General features: G+C 44.6%; 1 protein-coding gene across 1 annotated transcript; it reads right to left on the bottom strand.

Moving 5' to 3' along the window:
* On the bottom strand, positions 1–27,773 carry Acaa2 (acetyl-CoA acyltransferase 2). Its single transcript, XM_034518644.2, has 10 exons — positions 27,438–27,773; positions 22,561–22,727; positions 16,982–17,110; positions 16,073–16,189; positions 14,207–14,354; positions 10,782–10,957; positions 10,088–10,217; positions 5,025–5,095; positions 1,855–2,009; positions 1–359 (listed from the first exon to the last, which is right to left on the bottom strand). Exons 1-10 carry the CDS (start codon positions 27,451–27,453, stop codon positions 275–277), a joined length of 1,194 nt encoding a protein of 397 aa, XP_034374535.1. The 5' UTR covers positions 27,454–27,773; the 3' UTR covers positions 1–274.
* Positions 27,774–27,834: the final 61 nt, after the last annotated feature.

A 27,834-nucleotide genomic window follows, 5' to 3' on the forward strand; every position in this document is an offset into this window, starting at 1 on the left:
TGGAGTCAAGGCAACATTTATTCAGTTTGTAATTATACCATGGAAGGCATTCAGTGGTGGCTATTGAAAGATAGCATTTCTCTTAAGGCCTCTGACGGTTGGTCTTTTGATTCTAACACATCATGTTAGGCAGGTAGGAAGCAGACAGAACCTAATGCATTTGCCTCATCAAGGCTTGGTCAAATGCAATCACTGTCTCAGCAGTGCTGACTTGAAGGTCACCTGTGTTCGGTGGCCTGGCCAAGTAAGGGTGGGCAGTGTGCCCGGGATCCCCTCAGGCTGTGTTCTGGATGATGAGGGCGATGCCTTGACCACCTCCAATGCAAGCCGATCCCACTGCGTATTTGCCACCTCGACGCCTGAGAAAAAATAAAAAAGTTGTTACTGGGGCCAGTAAAATGGCTCAGCAGGTAAAGGACCTTTCCACCAAGCCTAATGACTTAAGTTCAATCCCTAGAACTCACCTGGTGAAAGAAGAGAACCATTTCCCTGCAAGCTGTCTTCTGACCTCCACACACAGCTGTGGCATGTGCATACCCCCGCCATATGCACACACTGACACACCAACAATAATATGTGTGTATGTATATATGTATGTAATTTTGGTTTCTTGTGACAACAGATGAAAGAACTCAGAAAGCAGAATATGCCTATTGAAAAATGACAAAAAGTAACACACGAGGGAGACAGTAGGGGGCGCTGGGGACAGAGGAAGGGAAACACTGCTGAGAAGCAGCAGCCAGGGCAGGTCGCTTACATCAGTGAGGTGGTGTGATGGGGGAAGGTGAAGGGGAGGAGGAGGCAACTCTGTATTTTGACTTGTATGGTTTCAGACTCCTGTGTCACTCTAGAGTGAACATAACTACTGTAGTTTGTCTGTTGAAGGAGCAGGTGATTAAGAAAGGGATCATGTCCCATTCATAAGAATTAGCCCATCTGTTTTTGTCTCCCAGCCTTGACCTATGACCTTGAGAATTATCTGAACACCATTTTTCATGTCACTGATTGCCATCCAATGGCTGCTCAGGAGCCCCTGGCTCTGCCTAACAGGCTGAAGTGAAGTTGTAGTTTCACACAGCCCATTTGTTTTCACCTCCTAACAGAGCTAAACAGTCCCAAATGTACAAAGCCAAGAGCTTTTCCACCCACACTAGAGAGACTAGAGAGTACCAAACACCCAGGTCATAATGAAGTTAAAAATTCAGCTTGTAGAGCTTGGCAGTTTGCTCAGTTTTCTTAAACAATGGCATCAAGATCTGTACCTTCTCAGTATTTTGATTTATTAACTAAGTTTATCTTACTACTGCTGTAAACACTGAAATGCAGAGCCACAGAAGGGGGGCCTCACTGTTGGTCACCAGCACCGAGGTGGCCCAATGCGCATGGCTCCCTCAAGCACGCACTGAGTGCTTGTACAGTGCACGCAGCAGATTCTCAAATGCAGGGCCACCTGCGAACCGACCAGCTCATCTGCCATGCTCACTGCAGTCTCCTGTATCAGAACCAGTGCAGGAATATGAAGAAGGAAAAACATGGGATCGTGCTGAGAAAACCTGAACTCACGTATTGTTATTTAAAAGAATGCCAAGTCTGGGGCCTGGAGAGATGGCTCAGTGGTTAAGACCACTGGCTGCTCTTCCAGAGATCCTGGGTTCAATCCCCAGCACCCACATGACAGCACACAACCATCTGTAACGCCAGTCCTCTTCCGCACTCCACAGCACCAATCACATACATGGTGCACATACACACATGCAGGCACATACACATAAAACACTCATACACATAAAATAATAAAAGAAATAAATACCCCCCAAAAGTGGCACATTTAAAATAGTGATTTCTAGCCAGTACCTTAACTCGTGAACCAGGTGTGCAGTGATTCTGGATCCAGAGCCTCCCAGCGGGTGACCCAGGGCAATAGCGCCTCCGCTCACATTGGTTTTACTGGGATCAAGATCCAAGCTCTTCTGAACAGCCAAGAACTGAGGAGCAAAAGCTTCGTTCACCTTAGAACAGAGTCAGAACCCACAGGATCGTTACTCACAAGCTAGTTTGTACTGGAGAGATCTAGTTATGTTGATGGCCATTTCCTATCTCTTCCTATTTAAATTAGCGCATGATGCTATTTGAATTTATCTTCAATCACTCCATACAAAGACTGTAGATCCTCAGAGGTGTGTGTGTGTGTGTGTGTGTGTGTGTGTGTGTGTGGTCAACATAATCATGTTTAAGGTTATATAGAATTATGTTCCTTTCGAAAACCATCTTAGGTGTAGAAATGGACACAGAGCTGTGTGGTTAGTAGCACATACCTCTAATTCTTGCGAACTGAGACAGCCTGGGCTTTATAAGCAAAATTAAAAAAAAGTTGTCTATTTACTAAGTGATACTTCAGAACAGATGCATTCCTCAAAGAAAAGCTAACTGCAATACTCTTATAAATAGGTATACTCTAGAGGGCATAGATACCGTGGAGAGCCCAGAGATTTTAGAGCTGCTGTGTGTATGACCTTGTGGGTGAGTGTATATATATATGTGTATAATATTATATATATTGTGTGTATACATACATTATATATAAATACAATATATAATTTTTATAATATATACAATGTATATACACACATACAATATACAATATATAAATTATATATACTAGATACTATATATAACATACAGTATGTATGTGTATATATATATATACACACACACACATATATATATACATGTATTATAGCCTCTTTACACTTGAAATTCCACGACAAAGTTCAAGTCATTTTCCAGGTTAAATAAAGTCATGGTTAGTAGGTGTATCCGTGTATTTTCTGACATACAGAAAGTACGGCTAAGTGGCTACTATTGTTATCTGGTGCTAAGAGCCCTCCTTGCAGAAAGACACTGGTAGACAAGGCTCTGCACCACAGCCTAAGGTGCAGGCAGAACCTGAGAACCTGGTACCATTCATGCCGCTCACACTGCTAGCTGCCTGTGAGAATGGCATCACGTCTTCCCAGGGCCTCTGCTCAGGAATTCTATAAGGCACACTGCAAAGAAGGTGACTGTTACAGCGTTGGGATCAAATCAATCTCATTTTCTTCCCTATTAGGTTTTTGTACTCTCCCAAGATGGAGTCTGATCCTCCTTAGATCAACATTTTTCTTCTGTTTTAGACAGTGATTCTCTGAAGCCCGGAGAATGGGGGATGGGCTCTGTCCTGAGTATCTATAAATCCAGGGATGAGCCCAGGGTGCACAGCAGGCCACTCTAGCACAGCGGCTAAGTGTGAAGTCAGAAACTTAGTGGAAGCTTGCTGACACAAAATGATACCTGACAGTCCTCTTGAGGCTTAGAGCTGAAAGTAACTGAGGATGAAGAAATATTTATCTTTCCTAAAACCTGGTTTCTTGGCTGAGGAGTTATCACAGAGAAAAGCCATACATGTGTCTTAGTCCTCTATTAATTTGCGATTCCCTTCATTATTTTGCTTCTTAATGCTAAATAGCCCAGGTGTAATTACTTCCAATTCTCAAACATTCCCAACACATGAAACATCTACTGTCCATCATTAAGGATTTCTTCATTGCTCTCTTGATAATTAGTATTGATTTAGTGTTTTGTTTGCGTTTGTCTTTGAGGTGGGTGGTTTGGCTATGTAGACTAGGCTCAGCTGGGACTCACAGAGATCCACCTGTCTCAGCCTCTCCAGTACCGAGATTAAACTGGATCCCTTCTTTTAATCATGCTAAACGCTAAGGCCTTTGTTCTGCTATTACCATGTTTAAATGGTACTCTTGGGGCAGGAGTGTAGCTCAGTATGGATCGTGTATTTAGCATTTATACTGAGCATGTGTGCACATGCTCACACACACACATACATGCACACAATCACTGTACCAATGAATTTAAATTCCCAGTGTTAAAATTAAGGCAGGGGGATCCTAAGTCAAGCCATGACTATGGTGGAGAAGTCAAATACAAATTTGAGGAGCAGCCAGGCAGTGGTGGCGCACGCCTTTAATTCCAGCACTTGGGAGGCAGAGGCAGGTGGATTTCTGAGTTTGAGGCCAGCCTGGTCTACAGAGTGAGTTCCAGGACAGCCAGAGATACACAGAAAAACCCTGTCTCAAAAAAAAAAAAAAAAAAAATTGAGGAGCCCTGAGTTTGGGAGGAAGGGTAAGCAATGTCTAGATTTGGCATTATGTGTTATTGCTTTTCTAGTAGTTATTTTGTCTACATTTTTACACTTTAATCTTTACAACAGGGTGAAGGTTACTTATTTCCCACTACAACACCCAGTGCCACAGGCAGACTAAAGTCTAAACTATGACCGTATCCTATGAAGTTCTAAGACGTCTCCAGGACTTCAGCAGGAGAAATCAGAGTGCTGACTCACTCAGAGGTAAGGGAAGTGGGGCTGGGGAGATGGCTCAGTTGACCCTGTGCAAGCTTAGGAACTGTAGTTAGCTCTCCACCTCCCCCCACCCCCCCGTAAAAAAGCTGGCTGCTGGGAAGGTAGACACAGGAGCATCCCTGAGGCTTGCTGGCCAGTTTATCCAAATCAGTGAGCTCTGGGTTCAATGAGCGTCCTTGTCTCAAAAACATAAGGTAGAAAGAGAGGAAGATGCCCAAGATCAATCTACATGTATGCACACATGTGCACAGTGGCATGTGCGTGCACATACAGATAACAAAAAATAGGTAAAATTCTTGAATAGAGTAGGAGAACACACCAACATATATAGTCAATATGTATGTGGGAGAACACACCAACAACATGTATAGTCAATATGTATGTGGGAGAACACACCAACAACATGTATAGTCAATATGTATGTGGGAGAACACACCAACAACATGTATAGTCAATATGTATGTGGGAGAACACACCACCAACATGCATAGTCAGTAAGTATGTGGGTGAAGAATGTGGAAAAACTACAGCATTAAATCGGGGAGAGCTACCAGATACCATTTGTGCTACAAAAGTAGGTAGTTTCATACTGTGAAGAGAAAACACTTACATCTATCAAATCCATGTCCTTCAGACTCAGCCCAGCTTTCTTCAGTGCTCCATTGATAGCAGGGACTGGACCTATGTAAGAATAAAGGCATTAGATAGACACGCACGTCTTCTCGCTATCTTTAAGCCAGATGTGTGGAGCATACCTGTAATCCTAGCCCTCAGGAGGCTGAAGCAGATGGACCATGATATCAGCCTGCTTATACAGTTAGAGTGTACCTCACAGAACAAAACTCCTATACTATTCAAGGAAGAAATGATCACATATCAGAAAAGCGGACAAAGGTGAGAAGCTGACTGCAGTGGATTGTGGGTAAGAGACCCGCATGAGGCAGTCTATCTGGTTTTTGGACTTTGAGCTGCCAAAGGGGCCATATGCAGGGTTTATAGTCATTATAGATGATACCTGGTTTCAAGTAACCAGGCAGACCAGGTGTTCTAACATGGAAATTATAGCCATTCACCTGGAACCTCAGCCCATTTGGATAAAAGGCAGGGAACACGGAGGCTATAATACAGCAAGGTTCAGGGCACTCGGGGGTTGGGGGAAGGTATCTGAGGGAAGAGCCATTTCTAACTCTGATAGTAGGTGGGGGGAACACAGCCCAGAGCTCAAGAAATGCAAACTGACCAGCTGAAAGAAGCATGGGCTCCCTGGTCTGCTGGCAATCAGCAACAGGTTGATATTTTTGTAAGTTTTAGCGAATCAATGCTTTCCTCCAAAAGTAAAATGTCTGACTACCCATTTCCTTCTCTACTTATCCTTGGAGCAAGAAAGTGTAACCAACTAGGCAGAAACCTCTGCTTTGAGGTCAAGTGGCCAATCTTGTTGAGTGTGACCTTCAGTTTACAACGCAGTTCCGAACAGCTGCTGATTTAATAGACTCCAACTCCAGCTTCTCTATGTGCCCAAGGCATGAGAACGGGATGGGCAGAACTCTGGTCAGTACTGATTGACACTCCACGGCATCTACAATCACCTAGGATGCAAAGCTCTCATAGGTGTGGCCACGAGAGATTATGTAGATCAGGGTAACTGGGGTGGGAAAACCTGCCTTAACTGTAGGTGACACAATTCAACACACTGGTGTCTTAGCATGAAAAACAGAACGAGAACTAGCAGAAATCATGTGACCAGTGGCTTTAAGTCTCTCTGAACAGAGAGTCAAAAATGAAACCTTTCCCTCTGAGTATTCCTTAATACCACTAAGTCAGGTTTCTGTCATAGCAACGAGACAATTAAGTAATGATACAGAGTTGGTTGGAACTGTTCTGTGATAAACACACCTGACCGAGTGTTTCTCAGGCCTTTGGAACTGGTTTTGTTTGTTTTTTGGAGAGTGTGGGAAGATCTGGAGCTCTGTTCTGAGCTGGGAAGCCACTGAGTATTGCAGACAAGGCTTGATGGGCCGTCCTTGTGGCTTCTGAAAGACTTGTGCCGGAGCACCCAGTGGAGACCTGGCTCCCGTGGTTTCAGAATGGGACTCAGTAGAACTGGGCTAGGAGCGGTAGCTAACACAGGTGTAAATAGTAAAGCGTCCATTACCGGCATAGTGTGTGCGGTGTCTGTGCTGTGTGCAGTGTGTGATGTCCGAGGCTTTTCACCACTAGAATGAGATACCAGGAACATTAGCTTATAAAGGTAAAACGGCTGAAATGCCCTTCGGTGGAAATGAACAGCTGATGGTGTTGACAGGATCAACTACCCCCTTCCCCTGGCCTCCCCCTTCAAGAACACCAGCTGGTCTGCCTTAGTGTGCTCAGGTTAACTCATAATCCGTGCATTCTCTAGGGCATAACCAAGTCCTTGCCAGGCCCCTCTGGAGAAAGTACTCTTCCAGACACTCTGTTTATTTACTGAGGCTCAGGAATGTTTAGTATTCTTAAACAAATGACCTTATTCTGGCTCTTAACCATTGAAAGCTGTGAGACTTTTGGTAGGTCTTTGAGTTTCAGAGTTAATTAAGATTTTTGTGAGAGCTAAAGGGATGGATGAGAGGATGAGGGCTCTTGACCTGGCCTTTGTCTTTTTAAATACTAAAACCATTTATGAAAATGAAGTCAAATAAAGTTAAAGCTAGAGTCTTTCCATTCAGCTCAATACGCTTCCAAATCCCACCCATCCACCTCCACCTCCTCCTCCCCACAAACTCCATGAGCAGTGAGCAGGGTGTTCCCACAGCTTTGTGTGTCCTTGAGATGTTACTAGTCCAGCCAAGTCCTGGTTCAAGCTACTCTGCAGGGTTGTGAATGACAACATGTAGAGAACCGAGGACCTGCTGTCCTCACAGACCACACTGCCAAGCCAGCCTAGCTAGCAGCTCACAACGGCTCTCCCTGTATCACCCAGATCCCACACTATAGGACAAACAAGCTTGAAGGAGGCACAAGTGACTCAGGCACCTGACCCCAGACACTGGCATGGACGAGTGGATAGTGGCACTCACTCAAGCAGTCAGGCCTGGGATTTGTAGCAAGGAAAACATTTTCTTTGTTCACCTGAATGCTAGGTGCTAATCCACCTATTGAGTGAGGTTAAACTGGAAGACAACTACAAAAAACCTTCTGACTGAAACCACAGAGCTTGGTAGTTCATCAAAGTACCTAAGGAATCGGAAACCCAAACTGAAAACCTCAGAGTACAGACATACTGAAACAGTCCCCAGGTGGTCCCCAGGAGTGTTCTGAGGAGCACTGGGTGGTGGGAACAGTGCTCTTAAGTCCATAACACCACCACCACCACCACCACCACCAACTCCACCACCACCACCACCTCCATCACCACCACCTCCACCACCACCACCACCACCACCACCACCACCACCACCACCACCACCACCACCACCACCACCACCAAACCCAAAAGGAAAATATCAAACAAAAACAAAACCAGAAAAAAAAAAAAACAAACCATGTCTTTTAGCAGTATCAAAATCATCTGCAATTGCTGACATAAACTTGAGATACAATAAAAGATAAAAAGGTCTGAACATTCCAGGCTTGTTTCTCAGAATTTCTGCCTAGAGGGAAGGAAACTTCTCCAAAGGACTTGGCTGTGCTCAGCCAGGAGTTGCCTCAACCCCCCCAGCAGCAGTCACGGAATCATCTGAACAGGACCTGCAGCTCTGACCTGGCAGCAACACACGGTCCTCATTCCATCTTGACAGCCATCTTAGAAACCAAATCACGTAGTCAAGAAAAGGCCAAGCTCACAGGAAGCTCTTTGGTTCTGTCAAGAATCTAAAATCCATACCCTAAGGCAAGCTTTTCCTTAGGACCTAGAGTCACTGGTGGAATGGAGAAAAGCCATGGAGTCTTTTTTTTTTTTTTTTGGTTTTTTTGAGACAGGGTTTCTCTGTGTAGCCCTGGCTGGCCTAGAACTCAGAAATCCGCCTGCCTCTGCCTCCCAAGTGCTGGGATTAAAGGCGTGCGCCGCCACTGCCCCGGCAAAGCCATGGAGTCTTATGTCTGCAACCAGCAGTTAACTGGCTTCTTGTTTCCTTAAAGGCAGCTGATAAAAAATACTAAATTTCTCATCACTGGGGTCAGTGATGAAGGTGCTGCCAAGCCTGGTCACTCCAGTTGGATCTCCAGACTCCACGGGGTGGAATGAGAGAAAAGACTTTCAAAAGCTGTCTTCTGACCTTGACATACATGCTGTGATTTGTGTGTGTATACATATGTGTGTGTGTGCACACCCACACCCATATTGAGCACAACTGTACATGGGTGCTCGAGCATGCATGAACAGACACACACACATACACACACACACAAACACATACATACAAAGAGCAAATAAAAATAAAAAAAAATTGCATTGCCTTAAGTTCTTAGTATCTATGATTATTTAGTATAAAGTGCTTTGAGTGCTTTGTTTTCTCATTCTCTCTCTCTCTCCCTCTCCCTCTCCCTCCCCCTCCCTTTCTCCCTCCCCCTCCCTCTCCCTCTTAGTTGGGGTCTTGCCACAGAACTGGAATTACATGTACACTACCATGCTTACATGTTCTTTGTTTCACTTCTAAGTAATATAAATAAATAGCCTTCGCCTGAAAAGTATCAGTAGTTCCCATCCCATCCCGTCAGGCCAGCCATCTGATGCGTGCCCACGTTCACAGTGCCAGCCACCTGACGCGTGCCCACGGTTCACGGTGCAGAAGCAGGGTGCCGTGCCAGCTGAACCATGACTTTCTGAGGCAGTCGGAGGCTCATGCTCACTCTACCTTTATGTGGTCTGGAAACACACAGGCCTTCCATTTTCTCAGTTACCAGGAAGTTTCACCAGAGCTGCAAGCTGGGAAGACTGAGTGAGAGTCACCAGTGTCTGTGGAGCTGTGACACTGGCTCCTGAGCAGACTTCACTGTGTGATTCTGTTTCCTTCCTTTTCCGTGGGGCTGAGGACCAAACCTAAGCCTTACACAGGCATTGCAAGGGCTTTGCCACTGGGCTACAACTTCAGTTCCCTCTATTTTCTGTGTTGATTTTTACATTTTGTTTTTATAATTTTTATGTGTACATATGTGGTCTGAGTGTGCATGTACACGCCATGAGTGCTTGTATGAGTATGTGTGTGTATGTATGTGTGCGTGTATGTGTGTATGTGTGTGCGTGTGTATGTATGTGTGCGTGTATGTATGTGTGTGTATGTATGTGTGCGTGTATGTGTGCATGTGTGTGCGTGTGTATGTATGTGTGCATGTATGTGTGTGCATGTATGTGTGCCCACGGAATCCAGGAGAATCAGATTCTTCTAGAGCCGGAATGACAGGCAGTTATGAGCCACCTGATGTGGGTCCTCAGTAAGAGCAGCATGCACCCTTAATCCAGCGCATCTCTCTAGCCCCTCTGTGTGACGATTTTTAAATCCCTCAGACAGTCAGTATGCCCATAACAGTTTACATGGCCTTGTTTGTTTCTGTTGTGTGTAGGACAGTTTTTCACAAAGATAATCTGACTGACCGATCCCACCAGGGATCTTGATTTGGTTACTTTTCCAAGACCCTGAATGCCCAAACCGACCTCCCTGCAGTAATACAACAGAACAGTTCTCATGATAAACTTACCAATCCCCATGATAGTAGGATCACATCCAGACACAAAGTAGCCCACAACTCTGGCCAGGGGTGTGAAGTTGTGTTTTTTGACAGCATCTTCGCTGGCTATGATAACAGCCCCAGCACCGTCAGACACCCCCTTAGAGACAGAAGCAGGAGATTAGGCAGTAGAAGAAGCCGGTTCATCAAGGTTTGAGCTAATGGTTGAGTCAGCTACAGAGCAGAATGAGGGTCGGGCCTGTGCAGAAGACCACTGACAAAGGGATGCCAGTGAAAGTGGAGGTGGGGCTTCAGAGATCACTTAAGCATGGGGTAAAATTTCCCCAAGGGACCATGGGAAAGCATTCAGAAAAGGCGGGCAGGAAGTTTGACATCAGATATGTGTAGATGTAAAAAGGCAGTCTGGTGAGTTGTGTGAGAGAGGATTGGTATGAGGTGTGGAAAGTGACAACATCAGCCAGGAGGACTCCCTTTCAATGTTCTGAAAGGGTGACAAAATCAGATTATCAAGGTCCCTAGCTACAAGATTTTGTGTTAGACTATGAAAACTCAAATTAACAAAATATAAATGCTACCAATGTAAGTGAAACAACTAAAGGCTAGGAAGCTTCTGGAAGCTTCTAGACACATCTGGAAGCGCTTTCATAATCATTTGGAAGAAAGAATCATGTTGGGAAGAGTGTAAGCAGATGCAATAACACACCGAGGCATTCCCTGCTGTGACTGTCCCATCTTTCTTGAACACAGGTGGGAGCTTCTGCAGTTGCTCCAGGGTTGTTTGGGGCCGAGCATGCTCATCCACTTGCATGGTCTGTTTGCCTTTCTTTGTCTTCACCTCAATGGGTGCCATCTCTTCATTGAAGTAGCCAGCCTCGTTAGCTGAAACAGAAAACGGCCATCATCAGAGCAAAGCTCCAAAAAGATATCAGGAGATTGTGTCTGTCATCTCCTGATCTGCTCAAAGAGTTCTTCAGTTCTATCCTCTTTAGCAAACTGCTTTCTTATTGGAGGATGAAACATACCATCCAGACCCTTTTCAAATTACCACTCAGGGGGGCATGGTGTATGTGTGTGGGGATGTGTGGGTGTATGTGTGTGGGGATGTGTGGGTGTATGTGGGTTGGGGGCATGGTATGTGTGAAAAGTGGGGCATGCTGGTGTATGTGGGTAGGGAGGTGGTGTGGGGGCATGGCGGGTGGGGGTGGGGACTTTTGTGTGGGGTGTGTGTGGCATGTAAAGATCAGAGAACAGCCTCTGGTGCTGTTCTCTTCCCACTGTTCCCACATTGTTTGAGGCTGAGTCTTTCTGTCTTGTTGTTTACTGCTTTTGGGGGTTATTTTGAGCTTTTGGGGATTCTCCTGTCTGTGCCTCCCATCTTTCACTGGGAGCATGAAGACTGCAGATGGCTCTGTCACACCCAGCTTATGTGGGTTCTTGGGATTTGAACTCAGGTCCTCATGCTTGCACAGCAGGTATTTTAACCACTGAGCCATATCTTGAGCTCCTACTTTGACATTATTATTATTATTATTAAATGTTTCTCTTATGAGATGCTAGACTGACAGCTGTCTTAGATATGGATGTAATAGCACTAAATGCATTCAACCTTTTTTTTTTTTCTGGTGAAAAAAATAAGTAATTAAACCATCACCAAATTGCCTATGCCACTAATGCTTAATGGCCGAAACAGCGATAACCTGAACAGATAAGAGCTGTCGCTGATATGATTATAGGTAAAACACCCAACCTACTTTGGACTTCCATGGATTAGAATGGACTGGAGACATCTAGCACTTAAGCAACAGAGTTGGTCAGGAGAAGTTACTACCTTAGTGTGTGTGTGTGTGTGTGTGTGTGTATGCGTGGTGTATGCGTGGTGTATGCATGTGTATACATGCATGTTTGCAGAGACCCGAGGTATCCTGTTCTCACTCTCTGCCTTGTCCCCTTAAGAGTGGGTCTCTCACTGAGCACAAAGCTTACTGTTCTGCTTACGCTGGCTAGCCAGCTAGCTCCTAGCATCCACCTGTCGTTTCTTTCCAGTGCTGGAGTGCGGCCATGCTTAGCTTTTACACGGGTGCTGGGGATTCAAACTCAGGTCCTTGTACATGCGGGCATAGCAACATTCTTACCCACTGGGCTGCTTGCCAGCCCTCTACCTGAGCTCTGAGATAAATTTTCAGTTGGAAAAACAAAACAAAACAAAACCTTTCCTCATCTGCCCTTATTTAATTTGATTAGTCCTATTGAGAATCAGGGAGGGACGTCTCTATGTTATAGGTGTTCTGTGAATAACTGAAGTCAGATACCTTCTCTAGGACAGAATTAGAAATCCCAGAGATGACTTGGACTTAGAAATAACTGAAACTCAGATGAGTTGGATGGCATCAGCTCCATCCTGCTTACTCCCCTGAGTGGACCGACACCACAATCCAAAACGTCCCCAACCCACTGAGTTACAATAACAATAGTCCAGTTAGGTTCTTTTTCAGAGGACTAACAAATCCTTCAAGCTGTTATTGATAACCCAACAGCCGCTCTGATGTTCACTCTGGAGGAAAGTATGTATCATGAAGCTGTAGCATGAGGGTCTTGGACTAATTAACCCTGAATTCAGTTATGATGAGGAATGGGGGTAGGAGACATCAAGAGATGCCCAGCTGGCCTCCCTCAGCGGCAGATCCCCTCTCTGTATGATTACGATATGGATCATGGGAAAGGCCAGTTACCTACTTCGGACTAGAATGGACAGTAGTAGAGTACTGTTTCTGCAATAAGGTAAATCAGGAAAAATACCATTTTTTTTCTTTCCCTGAGACAGGGTCTTACTTTGTATTCCTTGGATCACCTAGAAATTGCTATGAAAGCCAGGCTGGCCTGGAACTCAGAGTTCTGACTGCCTCTGCCTCCTGAGTGCTGGGATGTAAGGCATGTATTATTGTGCTTGGCTACTTTTATTTCTGATATGACTTTACAGTTGGCAAACAAAACAAAACAATACCTCTGGAAAAGAAAACCCCAAACCCTTCCTCCACTGTTGTACTGAGTGTCTCCTCTTGTGGGGTGCATCAAATGCCTCACGATGGGAGCCAGGCCCAGTTCAGGACAAAATCTCTACATTCAGATGGGCCCAAGTGATATTTCACTTTTTCTTTTATTAGATTTAGTCATTAACTTATTACTTATGTGTGTAGGAAGCCAAAGTGGTTAGCGGTGATACATTCCGCCATTCCAAGATGGCGTGGGCATCCTATCCTCCCACTAGTAAACAACTGACTGCGCAGGTGCAAAAAGCAAAAAGCATGCCAAATCACTGCCCATCCCGGGGCGTATTATGGGTAATGAGTGAACAGCCAATCAGAAGTGAACATGTCACTCTAGGGTGTATTTAAGCTGTGCCTCTTCCGGTCTTTCTGTCTTTTCCGCTTCTGCTTATACAAGAATAAAGCCTCGCTGTGGTAACCACCCGAACACCGCCTCACATGTCTTTTCGAGGGCGGAGGGGACTCGGGAGGCACGTGGAACATATGTGTGCATGTGTGTCTATATGAGTTTCTAGGCACCAAATACTTTCACATACCCATGGAAGCCCAAGGGCATCAGATCCATCGGAAGCTGAGTTACAGGCAGTAGTGAGTCACCTGATATGGGTGCTAGGAACCAAACCTGGGTCCCCTGCAAGAGCAGGAAGCACTCTTAATGGCTAAGCTCTCCTCAGCAGTCCCAAATACCTCTTAAAAATATTTAATTTGTAAAAATTTTATGTGAATATGTTTCCCCTGTATGGATGTATGACACACGTATGTTCTGCCAATAGAGGCCGGGAGAGGGATTGGAACAGAATCCTCTTTGGAACGGAAGTTCCAGGCAAGAGTGAGCCACTATGTGGGTACTGGAAACCAAACATGAGTTCTCTGCAGGAGCAGCCAGGGCTCTTAATGATTAACCCATCTCTTCAGCTCTCCACACTCCTGTTAAAAGCAGCCCTAACTTATTTCAGAAGAGAAATGCCACATGAAATTTTCAGTAACAGGTAATTCTAAAACCATGAGTTTTAAAAACACATTACTGTATGACCACTGTACCCTTCAGGATGAAACCTTCCCTGTGCCCTCTCCCTATACCAACCAGCTTTCCACCTCTGCTGGGACTGCAAGGCATATCTGTCACAGTCTTCTCTGCTTATGTTGTATTTTGCAGCAAGGTTCTCTGCAGTCATCCCCATGGGCAGCTTAACATGTTGATCCGTTAATCCTGCCCACAAAGTATCTTCCAGCTAGAAGGACATCAGGCAGTGATATGTTAAAGCATTATCTTTGGAAGGAACATGTCATAATTTCTTTAGATCTCTATAACAATCGCATTGATTATTTCCAATCATATTTGATTCTGGGACACTGAGAAAATCTAATATTTAAAAAATATCCAATGTCTCACAAACCAAATGTATGTTTTATGCCAGGCTACATACAGAACTGTGAGTATAAAAGAGGTGAGTGCAGGAGTTTACTCCACAATCCTAAGTGACTGCTTTGGTGAGAAGCCCAACACTGGGCACTTAGATAGGGTGTTCCTGCAGCCCCTTTAAGCAAACTGTCATGTGGTCGAAGGTGGGGATGGGTGGGGGAAGAGCAGGTACCCAGCTTTTCCAGCCCCACCCTTCAGAGACAGGTGCAGTTGGCTCTATTTGTTGTTACTAGACCAAGAATATCAGAGACAGAGTCACTGAGGAAGAGACAAAATTGAGAGGCATCAGCACACCATTGGAGCACCTGGAAGTGATGTTCCCCCGATGCCGCCCACGGCCTATAGTCCCCAAGTTGTCATCTTGGCAGAGAGTTGGGTTTTTGTTGTTGTTTTATTTTGTTTTTGTTTTTGTTTTTCAAGACAGAGTTTCTCTGTAGCCCTGGCTGTCCTGGAACTCACTCTATAGACCAGGCTGGCCTTGAACTCAGAAATCTGCCTGCCTCTGCCTCCCAAGTGCTGGGATTAAAGGCGTTTGCCACCACTGCTCGGCTTGGCAGAGAGGTTTTAAGTATATGCAGTGTCTGAAATACTCGAGCTCTCTAAGTCTGGTTTTCTTAGTTTCCAAAAGACCAGGTGAGAAAGTGGGAGAAGAGTGGAAGTCAGTTGTCACTATTACAAAGTTCTCTTTGTACAAAAGCATTTATTCATTTATATTACTTTTAGTGTGTGCATGTGTGTGTGGTATGAATGTTATGTATGTATGTGAGTGTGAGGAGGTGTGTGCACATACAGAGAAGAGGACCTGTGCTGGCTTCCTCTACTCCCTTCTACTGTATGCCTTTAGGATGGGTCTCTCACTGAAGTGGAGGCTCTCTGTTTTAGCGAGGCTGGCTTGCCAGAGTATTCCTGGAATCTGCCTGTCTCCATTTCCCAATACCAAGGTTAAAGACACATGCAGCCACGCCCAGCCTTCTATGTGGTGCTGGGGACTTGGCCTCAGGTCCTTGTGCTCACACATCCGGTGTCCTTACTGAGTGGTCTCATCTGCCTCTGACAATGCAGAGAAACACAGGATTAGCCCTTCCTGTGAGCAATGCACTATCCTCCTGTATCACAGCTGCTGTTCCAACAGACAGCTCTCAGAGGTGGAGGACCATGTTTTTTTCTGATAATTTAATCAAATAGATGGATGCAGACTCAGCACTTTCTGTGATAAAGAAACCTAGCTGAACCCCCACAATCCACAGCAAAAGTCTAGTCACTAGGATCACTCATAAATAAATCTATTTCTTCTCTTCCTCCACGTTCCCTATGGTTTCTTTGACATGTGAAGTATAATCCTGTGTGGCTCCAAACACTAAAACTAATGAGTTTTGACATAGCCTGTAAATTTTAACCCATATAAATCTTGGTGGTGTTCCATGAACAAAGCTGGGTTCAAAATTACTCCTCTCCTTTCAAAAGTTACATTATTAAAATTATTTATATAAATAGAAGAATTTATATAAGAAAGTTAATGGTCCAAACCTTGATATCTAATCCAAGCTTGGTTCCGAAGCGCATGTTTCTGACGCAGAAGGGGGACTGGCTCATGCTTTCTGTTCCTCCACACAAGACGACCTCGGCGTCTTTCGAACAGATTTCCTGTTGAATAACAGACACAAAATTCCTTCTACTATATCCAGAGTATGAGCTGACAAACACAAAAACTTTATGACTCAGTGGTGATTTAAACAAATACTGTGTCTTAATTTATAGTAACCTAAAAAGAAATGTTTGACGTTGTTGAAAAGCTGATGTTAAAGAATCTGCTTACAGACACCAGTGGGTGAAGTGAACAGCCCTCACCTGTGTGTGCCAGAGTAGCATACCTCACCTATGTCGTCTGTTCTCTGCTAGGGTCTCATTCTGCAGCTCACCTTGGCTGTGGAGGTGTCACGAGCCTTCACCTGCCTCCTAAACTCTGAGCTTATAGGTGCAAGCCACACCTAAGTACAATGATTCTTATTTCAATATTAATCTGGAAAACCCACAGAGATACTAATCTCTGGTTTAAACATATAATAAAGGGCACATTAATTTAAAAGTCATAAAAATTGGGGGGGGGGGGGTCCTATTAATGGAACTGGTGAACTTGGAGGCTCATAAAGAGGACCCACTTTATTTTCTCCAGTTCTTTTTTTTCCATCTCTAAGAAAAGATGCGAGCAATGAGCTTCTAAGAGGCTGTGTTTAAAGTTAATTCTGGGAGAGTAGGGACCCCCAAAGTATGCTGTCACAGAGACCAATGTGAAAACAGCTCACCCATTACGCTATGCCTGTGTTAACTACCTGGAGGCACTGAGGGATCAGAAACTGCAATGCACCACTGAAGAGGAACAGTTCTTCAAATACCTATCAGCACGTTCAGAGAGGTACGTGAGGATGCTGCCCATACCTGACATCCGCTCACGATGGACTGGAAACCAGAGCCACAGAGCCTGTTGAGGGTGAGGGCCCCAGTCTCTGTTGGGATTCCCACTCTCAAACCCACATGCCTCGCCAGGTACGCTGCATCTGAAGAGCTCTGGACAGGGAAAAAAAATCACCTCATAAGAAAGGCAGTAACAACCACAAAAGACATGGAAATGCTTGTTTTTGCAGCCAGTCTAGCCAGTGAGCTCCAGACACAGTGAGACCCTGACTCAAAACATAAAGTGGAGGGATGCTGTCCCAATATCAACCTCTGTCTGCACGCACGCACACACACACAAACAAGACACATACACATGGGCAGTATATAATCCCTTTAATACAGGAAAGGATCAAATAAATTCAATAAACCATGAAGAACTGGTCCACAGCAGTAAAGTTTTTACGGCGTTCACTACTCTACTCTTTTGTAGAGGTTTGAAATTTTTCCAAATTAAACCCAACAAATTTTGCACAGTTATGGGTTAGTGGTTTAGAATGTTGGGTGGAAGGGGAAGGAAATCGGAAGGGCATCATCTTAGTTTACAAACCAATGGCATTGAACAGACTGTAGTCAATGGGTACTCTTTTGTAGTTCTCTTAAAAGATCTTATTGTATGTATTTACCTATTTACCAATAATGAACTAGTTTATTTGAATATGTATGTGCATGTGTGTGTGTGTACACATGTGTATATGCACATGTGCACTCATGCAGGGACCAGAAATTGACAAAGGGTATCTTTTGCACTCAATGCCCACCTTATCTATTGTGGTAGCATCTATTTCTTCAGAGCTCACTGCTTTTGGCTACTGTAAGTAGTCAGTTTGCTCAGGGGATCCTGCTTCTGCCTCCCAAGAACTCAGCAGGCCACCACACTAGCATTCCCATAGGTTCTGGGGAGCCAAACTCTGGCAGGCACTTTACCCATTGAGCCTTCTCTCCAGATCCTAAATGAGAAATTTCTTTTAAAAAGATGTATTTATTTATTTTATGCATCTGAGAACATGATCACTGTCTTCAGACACACCAGAAGAGGGCACTGCAGTCCCTCTTCTGTAATGAATCCCATTACAGATTATTTGTGAGCCACCATGTGGTTGCTGGGAATTGAACTCAGAACCTCTGGAAGAGCAGTCAGTGCTCTTAACCACTGAGCCATCTCTCCAGCCCCTAAATGAGGAATTTTTACAAAAAAAAAAAAACATGCACTGAGTTACTAGGGAAGAACACTGGGCTGCATGTCTGGACCTGGGTTGGAGTGTGCACACCACGGTTTTCAGGCAGCACTGGCTTTCATGTGGCCACACCTGTGAACTTAAGGTGAGAAGAGTCATCTGCAAAGGAATTTTGCATGTCTTTTGTAAAGGCAGGGGCAGAGTAATTTTGATTATTCAAATAAACTGACTCTGAGTCCGACTGAATGAATTCTTCAGGCCTTAACAAATGCGTTAATGTATTCCTACCTCTGTGTGTTGTAGTGTGGATCTCCTGCACGGTGCACATACACCAGACACCTACTTTGGCGGCTCTTTTTCTGAGAATCGTTTTCCTTTTTGTTTTATCTTCTCCATGGGCCCTTACAGAATGACTCTGAAGTCAGTTTTAGCCCTGAGCCACTTAGGACAGTAGAAAAAGTGTACTGAAAGAGGAAGATACAGAACAAGATGGTTGAAAACTGGCATCTGAGTATGACTGCTCGATGCCTTGACAGACTCAGTAATAAGGCAGTAGGAAAGAGTTGGGCTTGGTGGTGCATGCCTATACTCAGGAGGGTGAGGCAGGAGGACTGCAAGTTCAAGGCTAGGCTGGGCCACACAAATGTTAAGACCAGCTTGGGTAGCTTAGTCAGTGTTGAGAACTGAGCTGGTCCCACGTTCGGGCGGCCAAAAATGTTGGGGCCTAGGCTGGCCCACTTTAGGCGGCCTAAAATGTTGAGGCCCACTCCACTCTGTGCTTGGCGGCCACTGTATCCCGGCCCAAGCTGCCGCTCTGGTCTGCGGGTCGGGGTTCAGCAAGAGAGAGAGTGAGGACGGACTCGAAGAATGGAGACCAGACAGAGTGTGTTTCAATCCCGTTTATTCTTCAGTCTCTCTTCCTAGTCAAAGTCCCAAGTCTTGAGTTCCTAGTTCCTAGTTGTACTCCTCCTAGTTCCTAGTTGTACTCAATTCTGTTACTCCAAATTGTTCTCTAAGCTGTACTCTCTAAAGTGTCTGATTCTCTGATCTTTTATATGTCTCACTTCTAAGCCATGCCTTTTGGTCACGCCTTTAATCATGCCCTTAGGTCTTGTCTCTAGATCTGATCTCACACTCGTAAGTCACACACCTTTAATCTCACACACCCAAGGAAAGTCCTGGGTATCTAAAGCAAGATGTTATCAGAGTGTGCTCAGCTGTTGTAGGCTATTGTAATCCAAGTCTCATGTCAGGGTATATGGCTCAAGATGGCTGCAAAGCTGATAGCCGCATTCTGCTAAAAGTCGGCTCCCAACAAGTCAGACCTTGTCTCAGTATAAAAAGTGGGAAGTGCTCTGAGGGTGCTAGTGGAGCAACTGCTTAGCACCGGAGCCCTGAATTCCCGCTCCAGTACAAGGGAAAAAAAAAATACTGATTTTAGGAACAGAAGCTCAAACACAACAAAACTGATACTATTTATCACTGGTACTATTTATCAATGAAGATGATACTGTTTATCACTGATAGTATTCATTTCTGATACTATTTATTAATGAAACTGACACTATCAATGAAGATGATACTATTTATCACTGATGGTATTCATTTCTGATACTATGTATTAATGGAACTGACACTAGTTATCAATGAAGCTGATACTACTTATTGTGACTTTCTAGGAACATGTGAGAGATTTGACAACAGTGGGGGACAGCAGTAGAGTTTTAGAAGGAATAAATCTTCCTAAAATAAATTCTAGGAAAACCCAAAACCAAATGTAGCCTATTTCAACTTTGTCTGCTCTAGTGTCTTCTTCAGTCAGCAGCAAAATCTCCTGCCCCATCACCAAAATAGAAAGGAAGTGGGTCTAATATTAAGGATTAATTATTGTCTTAGTTAGAGCTTTATTGCTGTGAAGAGACATCATGACCACAGCCACTCTTATAAAGGAAAACATTCAATTGGGGCTGGCTTCCAGTTCAGAGATTTAGTATTTTGTTATCATGGAGGGAAGCATGGTAGCATGCAGGCAGAGCCAGTGCTGGAGAGGAAACAGAGTTTTACATATGGATCTGCAGGCAGCAGGAAGAGAATGCTATGCTGGGCATGGCTTGAGCATCTGACCTCAAAGCCCACCCCCAATGACACACTTCCTCTAACAAAGCCTCCTACTCCAAGGAGGCCACACCTCCTAAGAGTGCCACTCCTTATGAGCCAAGCATTCAAACACATGGGTCTATGGGAGCCAGTCCTATTCAAACCACCACAAAGAATGGTTTAGACTCAGCAGGCAAAAATACTATTTCTGCATCTGAAGATACACAATGACGGACAGAACAGAGGTTTAGTCACCATGTCATGCCTTTCTGTGTCCGCCACTGTCCTCTTTGATTTGGCAGAGCTCACATCACCGGCATCTGACATGGCTTAACATGCTTCTGTAAGGCTTGTGTGTCAAAAGCTATTCTCAGAGAGAGTGGAAATCTTAGTAGGTGGGGTCTGGCTGGAGGAAGTAGGTTACTTTTCCACTTCCTCTTCCTCTTTTACTTCCTGGTTCCCATGAGGTAAGCAGTTTTCCCCTGCCTTTTCCTGAAGCCATAGTCTTGAAAGCAGAAAGCAATGACTGCAACTTTTGAAACTGTGATCCAAAAGAAATCCTTCCATAGCCGGGCATGATGTTCCATGCTTTCAAACCCAGCAGAAGACACAGATCTCTGTGAGTTTGAGGACAGCCTAATCTACATCGTGAGTTCCTACATAACTAGGGCTATGTTAGAAAGATTCTGTCTTCTTTTTTTTTTTTTAATTTTAAAAAAGAGAAAGAATAAAAGAAATTCTTTTACCTCTAAATTGTTTTGCTCAGGTATTTGTTTAGATGGTTACAGCATCTTAGAAATATACAGAAATATACAGTCTCACAAATAGGTACCCATACACACACAAAACATGTTTTGGATTAAATTATAATTTCTTTGGTCTACTTTGGCCTTATCTATAACAGCTAAACTATATTTACTATGGTGGTTTAAATGGAAATGAAGAGGCACAATTATAAGGGGTAGCCTTGTTGGAGCGGGTGTGGCCTTGTTGGGCTCTGAAGTTTCAAGCGCTCAAGCCAAGCCATCTGTTACACTCTCTTCCTGCTGCCTGTTACTATCGATGTAGATCTCTCAGCTGCCTCTACATCTCCATGTCTGCCTGCATAATACCAGGCATCCTGCCATGATAATAATGGACTAAACTTCTGAACTGTAAGCCGGCCCCATTTAAATGTTTTCCTTTGTAAGAGATGTCATGGTGTCACTTCACATGATTTCTCTAAGACACTAAGCAATCAGTAAATGGCTGTATTCTTTGAAGGAACATACAGCTTTCAATCATTGTCACAGAAATGATCTATTCTATAGACCATACATGCCAAGGTAGAGAGTAAGAAGGTGACTTATTTTCCACAAGAAAACATGTCCAAGCTCCTAGAAGGTGTAGGTGAGCTGTAATTTAGATCTAAGATGTCGTCTGAGGGGTGTCTGTGGAAGTCCTGGTCCCTGGCTGATAGTACTCATCAGGGGCGAATCCTTTAGGAGGTAGGCTTGAGGAGAAAAAACTAATCACAGACCATGCCTTCAGAGAGTAGAGTAGGGCTCTGGCCCTCTAACCCTCTCTGCTTCCCAGCTACCAAGGTGAAACAGGCCTTCTCCAGGATGCACTCCTCTCAGATGTGTTTTGTGACACACACACACCCCGCCCCCCCCCCCCCCCCAGCTGAAAACAAGAGAGGCAAGTGACTATGGGCAGAAACCTCTGAAACCAGGAATCAAAACAGACCTTTTCTCCAGTGTTAACATCTCAGGGACAGGAAGCTGACTGGCATACCTCCATAAGCAACACATGGAGAAAGCTAATTTATTTCTCCAAAGTCTAATAAATCTACTTTTTAAGAAGCACTGAAGTGGGGCCAGGAAGATGCCTGACAGATTGAGAGGACTTGCTGCTATGTTCTTGCAGAGGACCTGGGTTTGGTTTGCAGCCACCCAGTATGGCTCACAACTGTGTCTAACTCCAGTTCCCAGGAATCTGATGGCCTCTCCTGACCTTCAGGGCCACAAGATATACATGTAGTGCACATACATACACACACACATACTGGAAAACAGACACACAAAAAATAGGAAGTACAATAAAAAGAAGCGTTGACATGCATTCCAAATTGAACAGAACATATGCTGCTCTGAGTTGACTGCCTTTACTCTTAGAGTCAGAGTCACAAGGTCACAAGTTTCAAAAACTGGTAACTATTACCTAGTTCCTCAAGATGACACAGTAAGGGAATTATTTTCAGAAAATTTCAAAGAAAGCAATAAATGTGAGCCCACCCTCCCCACTAACCTGCATGACATTGCCCACGATGACACTATCGACGGTTTCAGGTGGAACTTTGCCAGCAGACAGGGCAGCCCTGGCAGCAAATTCAGTTAAGTCAGTAGCAGAGAAGTCCTTCAGAAGACCCCCGTAAGCTCCAAAGGGTGTTCGCTTTGCAGCAACGATAAACACACCTAATGTATCGAGGAGAGATGTGCAAGCAGTCACAAGTTAACCAGCACGCCTAACATGTTTTAAGTTATCCTTTCCATGAAATTTTGTGATAAAGGGCAAGGTCCAACTGGGTAACTGAAGATCTTTGTCATTCAGTAATTCATAGAACCAGTCACACATGCAGAAACAGAGTTTCTACTTGCCAGTATCCTAGGGTCCAAGAGTTACATTGTAAATATGTTCTTCTTAGATAACATTCTTACTTTGCTTACTAAGCTAGAAATATCTCCCAACTGAAATGCTTCTGTGTGCTGATGCAAATAATCTTTTAACTAGAGGGCACACACGCTAGAAAATCCCTGAAAGTTGTCTGAGGTTTGTGACCCACCTCATAAGAACTCCTTCTAGAACATTCCAGTCAAAGGCTCTTTCTAATTTTTGCTAGGGAACTCTCAATAAAAAGGGATACTCCACCATGTAAAAAGCAGTAGACCCATAGACACATAATAAAAATGTATGACTATTCTCTATGCTAAGCTGCTTTGGATCAACCACCAACCCCAGTTCTATCCAAATGCAACCTAAGAGAGAACAGATATATGATTTCTAGAATATACAGTGTGCTGAATGATTTACATATGCTGCTACTTCTAGGGTCACATGGTGACTCAAATGACAAGTATCTAAAACCCAGAAGTGTAAATTTTGCTATCACTATCTTTTACTGTGCAACAAAATGGGAAGATATGGTTACCAGTCAACACACAAAATTCACCTGTGGTTGGCTAATCTAAGAAACCATCCAGACTTTCCAATTCTTTCCCCAGGTAAACAGAAAGCATCCTTGCTGGGGTCAAGGTCATAGCTCAGTGGTAGAGTGCTTGCCTAATGTGTGAGGCCCTGTGTTCAATCCCCAGTACAATAAGTAAGTAAATAAATAAATGGAAATTTCTACAATACTTCATTGGGTGTCAACTCCTCTTGCTTTGTTCATATGCTGCATTTCAATCTAGCTATAAAGAATACAGGACAATTGTGCATTTATTAATATAAAAATATAAATTTGCCGGTTACTGTCAGCTAAACTGATGTTTTTATGCACATAAATTAAATAATTATTCCTTTCCACTGTCACAAATAAACCTTATGCTTGTACAAATCCAAAGCTATGGTGAGCTAGACAGCACTAGAGTTATACAGCATGAAACTGGAGTACCGGCTGTAGCTGTCTCCTTGTACTAACTAAAATGTGTACCCCAGCAAGGGTGCTTACCTGGGGAAAGAAGTCTGGACAGCTTCTTAGATTAGCCAACCCCAGGTGAGTTTTGTGTGTAACTGGCAACCAAAGAACAAGCCAGGCAACATTCTAGCATGGAGGGAAGGGTTCAGGAGCATCCTTCCCCTGAGGAGCTACTGGCAGGCGATGGCTTCTCCAGGAGGGAGAGTCCATTTTCTTTAAGGGCGTGTGTATTAGCTACTTTTTTGATGCTATGATAAAATACCATGACCAAGGCAATGGTATGGAAGAGTTTGTTTTGGTTTGAGGTTCTAGAAGGATAAGAGGCCATTGTGATGGAGTATCATGGCGGGAAGCAGCAGGCACCAGAAAGCACAGAGTGAACTGCTAGAGAGACAGGGCTGTAAGCCAGTGGTTCTCAACCTTTAGGGTTACCCATCAAATATCCTGTATTTCAGATACTTATTACAAGTCATAACAGTAGCAAAGTTGCAGGTATTAAGTAGCAGCAAAATAATTTTAGGTGGGAGGTCAACACAACATGAGGAACTGTATTAAAGGGTGGCAACACTGGGAAGGTTGAGAACCAGTGCTATAAGCTCTCAAAGCCTAGAATGATATATACTTCTTTCAGCATGGCTACGCCTCCCACAATCTCCCCGACTGGAGACCAAGTGTTCAAATATGTGAACCAATGGGGGACTTGGATCACTGAGATAATCACAGCGGCTGTTGGTCAGCAGACCACACTTCAGGCCCTACAGCCATTAGTATATTGGCAGCACAAATTAAATTCAGTAATTAAAGTAAAAGAAAAAAAATAGAGGACATGAAATTGGGAATGGGAAGTGGGGTGTGAATCTGGGAGGAGCTTGAGGGAAGAGGAATTAATAACAGTATTTTTTTAAAAGCTGGGCAAAAGATAAGAACAAAGAGTTAAAGAAAACACACAGCTGGTGGACAAGTGCATGCACTCCAAGATCCTTAGCTCTTGGGTCTCATGCAAATTAAAACAATGAATTATAATCGCATGAGGCTCCCATAGCTAAACCCCAAATATTGCCACCACCAAAATACCGGGAGGCTGAATAGCAACAGGAAGTCATTTGTTGCCAGTGGAAGACAATAAATATACTCGTGGGTAGAGGCCATGTCCTGAAGTGTGGTCAGCCTACGAACAGCCTCACTGTGAGAATCCCAGTGATCAAAGTCCCCATAGGCTCACATGTCTGAACACGTGGGTGTTACGTCAGGGAGACTGTGGGAGGAGTAGCCGTGCTGGAGGGAGCATATCACTCGGAAGCAGGCTTTGACAGCTTATTGCAGTGGTTGTCAACCTTCCCAGTGCTGTGACCCTTCAATGACATTAACAATTAGGTGAACTGCCATATGGCAATGTCCTGTGCATTGTTCACTCTTGTAAACCCCAAACTGCAAAAAAAAAAAAAAAAAGTCTATTATGATAAAAGTGAGTCGGGAAAAGCATGAGTAGAATCTTCAGGACCCATAGCAATGATGGAGCATGTCAGGGCAGAGTACCCTCGGGAACCAGAATGGGAGCCGGAGGAGCTGGAGTTACAGGCAGTAATGAACCATCTGATCAGGACACTGGGGCCTAAACTCAGGTCCTCCACAAACCACCGAGCCAACTCTCCAGCCCCACAAGGAATTTTTAAACATCCAGAAAAAAAGAAATGGCCTCTTAGCTACACGGAAGATGGAGTGTTCACAGACGACCTTTGCAGAGACAGTGGAGACTAACTTCATGTTTCTTCAGAAGTTTGTCTCATGTGCCACAATCCAAAAGGATATCCATGAAGTATTAGTAGGAAAATAAGTGGTATCAATAAAAAAGAATTGTGGGGAAATAAAAACAGACCCACTAACTTCCCATTCACCTATGTATCTCACTCCTTACCTGATGACCCCAGACTAGAAAGGTCCAGTCTAACTGTATTAGTTCAACTACTTTTTAAAATTGCGTGGAGTGTGCAGATGCAAAGAGGATACCTTACAGGTTTCTTTCATAAATCACTTCAAAAATCATTTCAACAGCATGCAAATATGTAGATATTTAAAGGTCTAAAAAAACTTTATTATCAAATTAAAATCTAAAATCTTCTGCCAATTCAGATGCTAAAAAAATTCTTAAAAAAAAAAAAAGCCCAAACAAAAACAACCGAAAAAAACACTACCACCACCAACAAACAAAAAAAACCTTAAGGCAGGAAAGAGACATTGATCCAAATAACAAGGCGTCAGATTCTCTGAGATTTTGGCGGGCTTGTGCTGTGGAAGGGACAGCCCAGGAAACACCTCCATGGGAGGAAACATGAACAAGAAGGCTATCGATTTCCATGAGAACTTTGCTTCATAAGTTTTGTGGAAGCAATTACCAACAAGGAGGAAAACTGCTAGTCACCCATCTGTTTCCACATTAAGTTTAGCGCCACCTGGTGGCTTGTCTGAGGAGTCCTAACCAGTACCTGTCTGGCACTTTAACCCTTACTTAATAGGTATCAAAACCTTACCTAAAACGAATGCTCAATGCTCCAAATCTGTTCTTCCCAGCTTTCCCCACAAGAGGTATCATCCATCGTAAAGAAGTTTCACAAGACCGAACTTCGTCATTTGACATTTCTTTTACATTTACCCAGCACAATCTGTCTACTTCTTACTGTGCAACTCGCATCTAAAGTCAAAGTTTTGGCCCCTGGTCCGTTATTTTAAAGGCAGCAGCGGGGTCGAAAGGAAATCAAGACAGAGTAGAGAAGAGACGGTGCCCTCTGCGTTTGAAATACTTAGACTGCCTTTCTCCGAGTTTCTAAGAACTCCTGCACAGCATCCACTTGGTCTCTGTACCACCAAAACGGTTCTTAGAAAAATCTCCTGTCTCTGAGGCTTGATTTATGTTCTTTCAGCCTCCTATCAACAGACACTTGTGTCTTCTAGTTAAAGTTCCAATTCCCGTGATGCACGAGAATTTGCACTTGCCTGCAGTCACTCGAAGTAAAGGAATGTAAGAGAAAAGGGAGCAAGGCAGTTTCAAACAGACTACTACCGATTGTTGTAAAGAATCAGGGCAAATTCCCTGGAGCTTCTTGGGGAATATTTTCTTCCCCGCACACCCACTCGCGTGGCTGAGATTAGGCCTCTAACTTAGTTGCACACTTGCTCTGCCCCTGACCACCTCAGGTTCCTGGCACTGCCTTGGCTTCCTACAGAGTTGAGTAAGAATCCACTACCAAGACAGTGACCTCCAAGGTCAGGAGCATAGCCAACTGTGGTCTTCAGTCTCTGCGTTGGAAACTGCACAGAAATCGCAGTCACCCGTGCCTTTCACGGTGTTTCTCCTTAATGCAAACAATATCCACCCCTACCCCGGCCCTGGGAGAGGAATGACCAGCACCGACACCTCTGCCTGCTCGCAGAGCACAGAAACCGAAGCAGGGCCGGGGGCGGGGGTGGGGGGGACCAAGGGCCCGGGGCTCACCTCGTAACAACGCCATGGTGAAGCTCGGTTATTCCGCGAGGCTCTCAGCTACACTCCGCCACCAACCCTAGCCAAGCCTTAAGTGTGGGCGGTGCCCGAGAGGCCGCGCCCCTGCCCTTTCCCCTACTTCCCCGTCCCCCGCCCCCGCGCCGCTGGGGCCAAGGTTACCCCGACTCTGTGCCACGTGTGCCCCGCGCCCCTCCTCTGGGAATTTGGGGAGGACCTCGGCCGCACACCGCCATCTATCCTATCCCAGGCTTCTAGAAGCACCGGCCGCTCGCTCTCTCCAGGACAGGACTGATGCCAAGAACCCAGCCTCATCCCCAACCCCCCTCCAGGACAGAGCCGGGAAGCAGGCGGGGCCGACTGGCGGAGGGCGGGGCCGACGGGGAGGGGG

The sequence above is a fragment of the Arvicanthis niloticus genome, chromosome 14, assembly GCF_011762505.2.
Source record: "Arvicanthis niloticus isolate mArvNil1 chromosome 14, mArvNil1.pat.X, whole genome shotgun sequence".
In the NCBI taxonomy this organism is placed as follows: Eukaryota; Metazoa; Chordata; class Mammalia; order Rodentia; family Muridae; genus Arvicanthis; species Arvicanthis niloticus.